Source organism: Ursus americanus, chromosome 5 (assembly GCF_024610735.1).
Source record: "Ursus americanus isolate L20-20 chromosome 5, mUrsAme1.1.p, whole genome shotgun sequence".
NCBI lineage: Eukaryota > Metazoa > Chordata > Mammalia > Carnivora > Ursidae > Ursus > Ursus americanus.
In genome coordinates this window covers 78,124,330-78,135,928 of record NC_142131.1, presented here as the reverse complement: position 1 = coordinate 78,135,928, position 11,599 = coordinate 78,124,330, and the positions used below count along the sequence as shown (strand labels likewise).

At 36.2% G+C, this 11,599-nt stretch overlaps 1 protein-coding gene across 1 annotated transcript; it reads right to left on the bottom strand.

Moving 5' to 3' along the window:
* Positions 1 to 247: 247 nt before the first annotated feature.
* On the bottom strand, positions 248 to 1,204 carry LOC123799338 (vomeronasal type-1 receptor 4-like). Its single transcript, XM_045808384.2, has one exon. The coding sequence runs from the start codon at positions 1,202 to 1,204 to the stop codon at positions 248 to 250; it is 957 nt and encodes a 318-aa protein (XP_045664340.2).
* Positions 1,205 to 11,599: the final 10,395 nt, after the last annotated feature.

Here is an 11,599-nt window from a genome sequence, read left to right as displayed (position 1 = left end):
CAGTGCAAAAATATCGAAATGCATTTTTGAGAATCATTATAAGATGATTCCCCATCCAGGTGTAACTATCTCAAACATGTTTTGATCCACAAGTCTAGCCATTTATCTCCTATGTTCACAAAGCTGGAAGGTTTGAGAGATGTCCAAAGGGAAAATTCTTAGCACTCATTCACAATTTGACCTTCCCTAAATTAAGGGTGGGATATTCTAATTGAGGCACCTTGTGACAGAAAACTGTGTGAGGGCATCATGTGTTGATGGAAATTGTGTGTTGAGAGGATTTTCTCATCTTTGCAAAGGTACACATCAGAAAGAATTGTTTCTTATGATTTTTGATCAGTACCAAAGGACAGATTGCTGGATAACCATGGGAGAGAATTATAGTGATGTTCTCCAGCCCTTTTATATTATGTTTATAACTTACATAAATGGTGAGGAAGCTATCACTCCAGTAAAAGAAAACAAAGCAGCTCACCAGTGCCAGGATTGTGTGGGTGGCCTTGGTTTCAGGAGAGGGTCTTGGGCTGAGGTTGATCCTGTGGAGATAGTGGACTGTCTTGTGATGTGTGAAAAGGAAATTTACCATGTAAACACTGGTCGAGATCATGAGGAACACACACAGGAAATCTCGAAAGACCAGGGACCCTCGAAAGACAGCTGACTGAATATAGTCAGGATCCTTCCCAACACAGTAAGTCAGAGAATAGAATTTGTCAAGTTCTGTGCTGTTGTATGGCGCCACAATTTTTATGATGACACGGATGTAAATCAGCATGTTAGTGATCCAGAAAGAACAGAAGGCAGGAAAAATGTATGTGGAGATTTTGGGTTTGAGCCATGCCCACCTAGAGTTGCTGGGAGTGATAATGATGGCCTGAACAATACTCAGGAAAGATGTGTTGCAGAGGGAAAGACCTCGGGTGACTCTGTACAGGTACATCACTACCTTGCAACCAATGTCATCTAGAAAATTTCTTACTCCAAAGGCATTCATTACTTCTGGAATCCCACTGAAAAGAATTGTCATGACATTCGCGAAAAGCAAATGGATAAATATCAAATCTATAGGTTTCTTTGTATGTAGCTGGACTAAGAAGCTGTTGATGAGTAACACCAGTAGCAATGTGTTTCCAATAAAACCAATCCCAATTTGAGTGAGAATGAACACTCCCAAAATACTATCACGTGAAACTATCACATTCATTGCCCTCTTTACTTTGATACACTCTTGCACAGTTTCAAAAGGAACCCAAAATGGGTTGTAAACCTGATGGAAATTATGGGATCATATGGAGACTCCATGAAGTCTGATCATCCTCAGCAGGAGGTTGTGCAGATGCTCTGTAACAACATTCAGGAAAGTAAGAATTAGTTCTAGAGGTAAATATCAAGGATTATTGATGTGACTGCAAAGGAATATATGGGATGAGATAAAGCATGCTTTTTATGAAAACATAACTGTAATTCTACAAAATAAATTTAATATTCAGAAGAAGTTGTTTTTGTTTATTAAAAACAACATTTTGGATTTATACAGATTCCAATTTGTTCTATGTGTATGTTCTGATCTTCACCTGAAACATTTGAACGAATTTCCATCTTCTGTCATGAATAATAGAAAACTACTATGTATTTTAATGCATATTATTACCTTTCTACTGTACATGACATACATAATTGTTATAGTCATTCACCATGAGAAGACTCCATCCCCATAGTCGCTCATGACCATCTGGCTCTTTAAAAGTCTTTCCTGACCCTGCTACACACCTTCCCAACCCCAAGACCCTTCCAATGTACATTATATCGCATCAGCTCCTGGGTCAGCACACTGCATCCTCTAGTTCTGTTTTGGAAATACACTTCATCTTTTTATTCTACACTAAAGGCACTGATTCTCTTGAAACTCTCTCAGGTAGTGGGATGTCTCTCCCCCCTGTTCCTTATATCACCACTCCTGAAAGTGGGAATGTCTTCCTTGATCCCCAGCACTTTCAATAATTCTTCATCACCCCAACGTTAAAGCAACTTGTCATCAGTCTACATCCACCACTGTCCATTTGGAGGTAATCTACTCACCCCAAATCACTCCCCTTCTAGCACTTGACTCACTGTAACACTCCCCAGTTTACCTCCTGTCATATTTTTGGTGATTGTATGATCCACACAAAGGACCTGTCCAGTATCCTCAGCCTCTCTCACATTTGTGATTTCCTCTCTTCCAACACTCCTGCCTCTGCCTTCCCCACCTCAGCCACACTCTCCTACCCACATACTAGAGTTTGTCAATATTGTAAATTCATTAAGTGTCACTTCCAAGCATCTAATCCTCCTGTTACCAGATATTTCCAGCATAGTTTATGTAATCTCTGTCTCCAAAATAACTTTGACATCACCTGGGTCTGCAAAACATTGATCTCTTTACTCTCCACAATATCTCCCAATCTCTCCTCTTCATCCTAACTTCCTTGATCCAGGATTATAATCATTTCCTGCAAAAACATGTGATGCCATCACTTTTTTTCTGCTTCTATAGCCCTCACACACATAGTCTGCCTAGTTCACATCATTCTACTCAGATAAACAAGGCTAGAGAAAAATAAATAATCATACCAAGTGAACTTATATTAAATTCTTCACCTCTTATCTCGGTCGAGTTTTCATTTCACCCAGCAATCACACTAAATTTTCTAGACTGTTACTTGAGTATTCATGTTCTCACTCCATTTGATGACTGTTTCATATCTTGACCATTCTCAAACTACCAACAAATCCTCAACTCTCATATTCAAATGATGACTCATTGCATATTTTCTACCGAGATAAAATTGAGATGAAACATTCTGTTGGTTTCAGATACACAGCATAGTAATTTGATATTTGTATATATTGCAAAATGATCAACATAATAAGTCAGTTTAACATCCATCACCATGCGTAGTTACAATGTTGTTTCTTGTAATGACAACTTTTAAATTCTACACTCCAAGCAACTTTCAAATATACAATACAGCACCATTCATTCGGGTCTCCATGTTGCCGATAACATCCCCATGACTTATTTTTAGAACTGGACGTTTACACCTTTTGACTCCCTTCATCCATTTCACCCACCCTCCAATCTCCACTTCTGTCAACTACCATTCTGATTTCTGTATCTATGACATCAGTGGAAGTTTTGGGAATGTTTTATTTAATTCCACGAGTAAGTGAGGTCATACAATATTTGTTTTTCTCTGTCTGACTTATTCTACTTCACATAATACCAACAAATTCCATCCACGTTCTTGCAATTGGCAAGATTCCCCTGTTTATTATGGTTGAAAAAACACATTGTGTTTGTATATATATACATATTCCATTATATATGAATAATATACCATTATATATATATACCTTGTATCTACATATTATATATAATATTCCATTGTATATATTTGTGTATATATATTCTGTTGTGTGTGTGTGTGTATATACATACACCATATTTTCTTCATTCATTCATCCATCAATGAACTTCATATTTCATTTAGAAAAATAAAGCAATGAAAAGATATTCCCCTAAATTCCATCTGTACAACAATCCTACTTTCTGTATCCTTGCTCTGAACCTCAGCTTTGTCCTCTGGCTCTGAGAATGGGTTGTCTATGCCTTTGTCACAGTCCATCACACTTTTGTGCAATAAATCTGGAAGTATCTTTCCTGCTCAAGACACTCTCTTCCATTATTCTTTTCTCTCTCAAGCATTATCAAAGTTCCCCCATCAACATGCAAAAGTACTGTGTGTCTTGCACATTTCTGAATAATTTCTCTTCTTTTCTTTTGAGCAATTCTCCTCTGAGGAATTGTCTCTACTCCCTGTCTCCAATTTCTTACATCTCATTTGCTCTTGATCCTAGGAAGTGGTAGACTTCAAAACTGTGTATAAATTCTCCCCTGACATTGAGGTTGCACCGATGAGGTAGCTTTTCTCTGTCCCTTTAATGTGGGTTGTCCCTTGGCTTGTTTTGGCCAGTCAGTGTAGAGTAAACATGACACAAGCAAAATCTTGATAAGTGCCCTTAGGTGGAGCTTGCTGTTCTGCCTCACTGCAAACCCACCACACCACCATGTGACACATCTTAGCCTTTTATGGGATGAGCATCCACAGAGAAGAAATCTTCAGCCAAATTCCAAAACTATATGTGAAGCCATTTCATTCCAAACAACATCAAAACGCATATGGGACACCAGTCATCCCCTAATTAACTACCGACATGACCACATTTGCATGAGAAAGCCTAGCCTAGAAGTAAAACACTCACAATCAAAAAATCACATATAATATGATTGTATTTATACAAAATATCCAAAATGCATAAATCCTTAGACAGAAAGCAGACATGTGGTTGCTAGAGATTGGAAGGATGATGGATAGAGGAGTGACTGGGTGTGTGTGTGGGTGGGTGTCTGTGTTTTCTTTGAGGTGATGAAATGTTTTGAAACTTAACTAAGTGGTGGTTGTACAACATTGCAAATATTATACATGCCACTGAAAGGCACATTTTAAGATGGTTAATTTTATGTTATATTCATTTCACCTCAATAAAATATATAAATATCCATCTACATAATTGTAAACTGTATGCACCAAGATATAAACAAGAATAATGGATTGTGAAGAGTTCAGATTTACCAAGAAATGCTAAGATGTCTTACCTTTAGGGAATCTATTCACAAAATTGTCCATACTAACACCCTAAAGAACAAAGGAGCATGACTATCACAGTATTTGGGAAAAGTACATTCATATACATTTAATATCCATTTATGATAAAAATAAAATTCTATACTATATTATAAATATGAAGGGAATTATTAACTTTGTGCAAGGTAGTTACCTAATATAAACAGAACAAACTAATACATTATGAATCCCCACTAATTATTTGTCAGAAATGTTAGAAGTGTACCATATTGCATGGTGCACTGGGTGTTATACACAACTAATGAATCATCGAGCCTTACATCGAAAACCGGGGATGTACTGTATGGTGACTAACATAATATAATAAAAAATCATTATTAAAAAAAAAAAAAAGAAGTGTACCAACTATCTGGTCCACATTTTTTTTTTTTTTTGCGTTTTATCTCTTCACATATGTGGTAAAGAATTTAAAAAGGATAAGCACTACAAAAGACCAAAAAAGTGATATTACTATCATTTACTGATGAAAATGGTCTAAACTGAAAATTACATTAAAACTCTAAAGAAAAATATTATAATAGGTACTGCAACTCATGATTTTACAAGTTATTTCCTTGACTAGAGAATGAAATTTTAGAAAATAATGGATTTACAAGAGGTAATACTATGATATAAACTCAAATTTCTGCAAAAATTTCATGGATCTTTTATATAACTCAATTGACAGAAGTTAAGAAAGACAGAAATAAGTAGCACTACACTGACATTTGTAAGTCAGAATATGCACTATCATAAAAGGGCAATTCTTATGAATATTTAAAATTTCTTAAATGAAATGTAAAATTTATGAAATGAAATGAAAATGCAATTTTCAATAGAATCTAAACCCTTTTGTTGCATTGAACTTGACAAATCATTTCTATATTTTGTTTGTCAGATCAGAGGATGATGAAGAGCCAAGAAACATGAACAAAAAACCAAGGCAATATGTGGAGAGAATGGTTAAAAGAAATGCGGACATAAGTGGAAGAGGTGAAAGGAAATATAGAAGAAAGAGAATTAAAGTCAGGAGACGACAGTTAACTGAATTAAAAAAGTAAAGAGAACAATAAATATGAAGGAACAAGTGAAACTAAAAAGAACACGATGGTGGAGGTAGTGTCATCCCAGCAGGAAAATCAGCTAAACAGAATGAGGGGAAAGAGAGAGAAAAAGCAAACAACAAAACACAAGTGGAGGGAGGCAAACAGCTAAAGAAAACCGTGCAAATAAAAAAGGCACAGAAGCAAAGAGAGCATTATGGGAAAGGTAAAGTTTAACAAGAAACAAAACAACTATTAAAGAAACAGAACAACTATTAGGATATATTTCTGTCAGAATAAATTAGAAAACATGAGATGGGGAACGTTAGGAAATCAAGAAAAAAGAATAATTTTCCAGAAGCATCAGTGATCTGAGTAAGAGACTGCTATGAAAATATTTACATAAGATTGTGGAGAACCACATAAACTCTCAAAGTTACGATAAAGATTATTTTAAACTAAAGACATTTGAGATTCAACGGTTGCAGAAAAAAGACTTCTAGGAGCTTCCTTTACCTCACTGAAAGCAGGAAATTCTGGGAATCAAACTGTTAAAAAAAATCCCTTCTCTGGGTGGTTTTTATCACCACGAAAAGGATGAAAAATACCACTGACACCTGCATAGACAATGATCATCACAAACTTTTTGTTTCTCCCTTTTCTTCCCCTGGAAACCTACTTGTTCATCTCATAATCCTCTTCACCTTCACTTCATTTCGTTTTTGAGATTAGGTATAAAAGACCATAATTTTAATAATTTACAAGGTTCTCTTTTGTGAGCTCCCATTGGCCATGAACAAATTTGGGATTTTTTCCTCCTGTTCATCTGTCTTTTGCAGGTTTAATTTGCAGGCCCCAGACCCAACATAAAAGAGGAGAGGAAAAGGATTTCCTCCCCAACATAATCAACAGGAATCATAAAGCTCAAAGAAGATATAAATTGGTATAATTTAAATATCAGAAATCACTTACAAGTGTGAGGGACAGGGTGTCAAAGCAATCAAAAATAAAGAACCAATAACAAAATTAACAAACAAAATTAACAAACAAACAAAAAAAGAAATTTATTACCATATACGGCAACAAATGGAAAAATGATTTAAAAATTAAAACTCCAGAAATAAGTCAATTATCATATGGTTTCACTCATTTGTGGAACATAAGGAATAGCAGGGAGATCCGTAGGAGAAGGAAGGGAAGAAGGAAGGGGGGATAAGCAAAAGGGGGAATGAACCAGGAGCAACTATGAACTCTGGGAAACACACTGAGGGTTTCAGAAGGGAGAGAGTTGGGGGGATGGGCTAGTCTGGTGATGGGTATGAAGGAGGGCACTTATTGCACAGATCACTGGGTGTTATATGCAAACAATGAATCATGGAACACTGCATCAAAAACTAATGATGAGTATACTGTATGGTGACTAACATAACATAATAAAAATGTAAAAAAAAATAAAACTCCAAATCAACAAAAAGAGCCGTGAGACTAGAAAAAAAAGAAAACAAAAAAGAGAAGTGGGCATGAAAGAAAGAGGAAAAAAGACATTAAGAAACAAAGGTTGGGAGGGAGTAGACGGAATTTGTAAGAAAAGAAAAACAAAGAAAAGAAACTATAAACAAAATATAAATTTATATAAACTTGGATAAGTAAAAATCATGGGAGCAAACACCTAGAAATGCACCTTAAAGAAAACAGCTTTTATTTTTGACATTAGTTTATAAATCTGAATGTGGGAAGATATATTTTATAGAGAGTATTTTATATAGATATCTAAAGTTTGGAATAAATTGATATTTTATAGCACCTTTTCTTATGTTTTTAAAGTTTCTGAATTGTGTGCCACTTTATTGGTCCATAAAAATATTTTAAATGATTTTTAAATTAGACTCACAAAGAGAGACTTAGAAGACTTATACAGGAAAAGAAAACTATACAGGAACAAATGTGAGTGAAAATAAACTCACTAAAAGTAAGTTTATTATAAAATTAGAAAATGTGCAAAAGTAAGGCAGCACATATATGAATCACAGGAACAGGTGCTTAGTCTTATGTGAAAGGACATTATAAAAGAATGAAATATAGTACAGAAACTATGTTAAAGGAGGTAAAGAAATGACAGAAAGGTATAAAATATATGTATTTAATAAAATAGAAGCACAGGGGCGCCTGGGTGGCACAGCGGTTGAGCGTCTGCCTTCAGCTCAGGGCGTGATCCCGGTGTTACGGGATTGAGCCCCACATCAGGCTCCTCTGCTATGAGCCTGCTTCTTCCTCTCCCACTCCCCCTGCTTGTGTTCCCTCTCTCACTGGCTGTCTCTAACTCTGTCGAATAAATAAATAAAATATTTTAAAAGATAAATTAATTAATTAATTAATACAGACAAGGGAGTAACAAAACTGGATGATAAAAGGAAAAGCAGGGGAAAATTCAAGAGGAAATTAAAAACAGAGTTTTAAAGACATAAATAAAGTCAGAGAAATGAGAACGGATGAGAACAGTCACAGAAGGTGGAAGATTAGTAAAGGCATAAACAAACATAAAAAGTAAGGTACACTAAAAATAAATTTCAATATAAGAGTTGAGTTTGAAGATTGCAAAGTGAAAGAAAAATTTTAATTTTAATCAGAGCAATGAGATTTATAGATGAGTAATGAAAGAAGAAGACAGAAGACTAAAAAGTGTAACAGGAAAGAGAGATGAGAGAAATGGAATAGAAATGAAATAAGGGAAAAATGGTAAGTGTGGGAGTAGGACCACAGAGAGAAGAGACTTATTGTGAGACACAAAGGACTTAGCATAAGAAGAATCTGAAACAAAAAAAGAATTGAAGAAGCAAATTCTTGGAAAAGAAGGCCAGATCTCTCCCTTCATGCAAGAGCTGCAGACAGGGAGAGGACTTACTTCATCTGAGCTCCTCAGCAGTGCAGGGGACACCTCTGATGGCTGCAGCTGGGTGCAGGTGCCTGGATCCAGGGCTGTAGGAGAGGCAGGTTGCTGCATCCCCAAGGACTGGAAACCGGTTTGTGCACAGTGAACTTCTTGATTTGTCCAGAGGAATCACAAATTACAACAAATTCTCTTGATTAACTTAGAAATGTATTTAATTAAAGGCAGCACCTGTGGTCACAAACATCTCTTCCTGAATTGATAAGTGATTCCAGAGAGTTCTATAGGACCAGAGGAGGAAGTACACTTAGAGCGCTCATTGTTTTCAGCTGCTAGAAAACAAAGGGCTTTTATTGCTCCAAAGTACAGCCATCCAGAGAGTAATTTTTCTCTTCTGAGACTTCTACCGATCCTTCTATGTATAGTCAAGTTGGAGTGTCTAAGTCTACACTGATTTAGTTAAAATATACATATTGCTAGTTCAAGGTTAATAACCAAAGCTGAATATTCAATTCAATACTTAATACAGAATAAAGACTCTAACTAATGTAACTATATAATTTAAGCAATTTATTCTGTGGTTTTTATTTTTATTTTTTGGAATTAATACAGTTAAAAAATTATATTTTGTCATAAACCAGTCCAATTGAAAAACAAAATGAAGCTGATATTGGTGTAGGACCCAGGCCAATGAGATAAGTGCTGACGTCAGATTTCTTTGTACATTATCAACATGATCACTTAGCTCCTGTTTCTCCAAAGTGAGCCCTACAGAGTCTGGTCCCATGCTAACATGTGACTTGTGGGAAGGTAGAGGTTCTTTCCTGCTCATAGCCCTGCAGTGTACCCTCTTCTTTAATAACACAGGAACCAGACCCCAAAACATCAGACCAAAGGCACCATCTCTTATCTCAACTGATCACTGGACAACTATGTACCAGGTGGTCAAGGTTTCAAAAGTCAACAATGCACATGGCAACCATCATCCTTAAGGTGGTATATTCAGATGGAGGCTGTGGATCAGTGAAAAAGGGAGACATAATGCATTAATTGTGCTCCTATTTTTTCAGTGAAAGAAGCCTAATAGTTAATAAATTGGAAAGGAATTATATGTCAAAAGGTTTCCTGGTGAAGGCAGGAGGATTGGTAGTTCGAAAGGAGGGGTCAGAAACGGCCCTGCTTGGAAGGTGAAGTTTCAGCAGAGACTGAAGGAGATGAGGAAAAGGGCATCCAGGAACCTGGTAGGGGAGCACTGCTAACAGAGGAAGAGAGATGTCACACCGCAACTTCCTTAGCTACTTGTCTACTCATGGACACTTAGGTTGCTTCTGTATCTTGACTATTGTAAATAATGCTGCTATTAACACAGGGTTGCCTATATCTTTTCAAATTAGTGTTTTCATTTTATCTTTCCCTGTAGTGGAATTACAGGTTCATAAGGAAGTTCTATTTTTAACTTTATAGAAACTTCTATACTGCTTTTCACAGTGCCTGCACCAGTTTGCATTGCAATCAACAGTGCACGAAAGGTTCCTTTTTTCTGCACATCCGTGCCAACACCTGTTGTTTCTTGTGGGGTTTTTTTTAACCATTATGACAGGTGTGAGGTGATATCTCATTTTTTACCTTGCATTTCCCTATAGGGGAAAGGGGGGAAAACTGAATGGGAAGTCATCAGTGAGGGAGAAAAACCATGACAGATTCTTGACTCTAGGAAACAAACTGAGGGTTGCTGGAATGGGAGGAGGACGGTGGGATGGGGTAACTGGGTGATGGGCATTAAGGAGAGCACATGAAGTGATGAGTACTGGGTGTTATACACAACTGATAAATTGTTGTACGCTACATCTGAGACTATGATGTACTATAAGTTGGCTAAAAGAATTTAAATTTTAAAAAATTTGCATTTCCCTGATGATGAATGATGTTGAGGATCTTTTCATGTGTTTACTAGCCATCTGTATGTCTTCTTTGGAAAATATTCAGGTCCTCTGACCATTTTTTAATTGAACTGTTGTGGTTTGGTTTGGTTTGGTTTGGTTTGGTTTGGTTTTTTGGTGTTGAGGTAAGTTCTTTATATAGTTTGAATACTAACCCTTTATTGGATATGTCATTTGCAATATCTTGTCCCATTCAGTAGGTTGTCTTCATGTTTTGTTGATTGTTTTCTTTGCAGGGGAAAGGTTTTTTATTTTAGTGTATTTTAATTTTGTTTTTGTTTCCATTGACAAGGAGACATATGTAGAAAAATGTTTCTATGGCTGATGACAAACAGATTACTGCTTCTTAATTCTTCTAGTTATTTTATGGTTTCAGGTCTCACAGTTAGATCTTTAATCCATTTGAGAGTTTGTTTTTGTGCATGGTGTAAGAAAGTGGTCTAGTTTCCTTCTTTCTCCATGTAGTTGACCAGCTTCCCAACCCCATTTATGGAAAAGACTGTTTTTTCCCCATTTTATATTCTTGCCTCAACAGTACAGATGTGCACACTCTATTCTGTTCCATTGGTGTATGCGTCTACTTTTCTACTAATAACATAATGTATTAATTACTATAACTTTGTAGCATATCCTAAAATCTGGGATTGTGAGGGGCATCTGGGTGGGTCCTTTGGGTAAACATCCAACTTTTAATTTTGGCTCAGGTCATGATCTCAGGGTCATGAGATCAAGCCCCACATCAGGCCCCACACTGAGCATAGACCCTGCTTGAGATTCTCTCTCTGTCCCTCCTCCCCCTCTAAAAACAAAATCTGGCATTGTGAATCCTCCAATTTAATTCTTCTTCCTCAAGATTTTATAAACAACTGGTGATGTATGGAATTGTTGAATCAGTATATTGTACACATGAAACTAGTTGAATTGTTGAATCACTATATTGTACACATAAAACTAGTATAACACTGTATGTTAACTAACTGGAATTAAATTAAGTTAAAAACT

Excerpts from the sequence above, each read along its gene's own strand:
- LOC123799338 (XM_045808384.2), bottom strand. The coding sequence starts at position 1,204 with ATGAATGTGATAGTTTCACGTGATAGTATTTTGGGAGTGTTCATTCTC.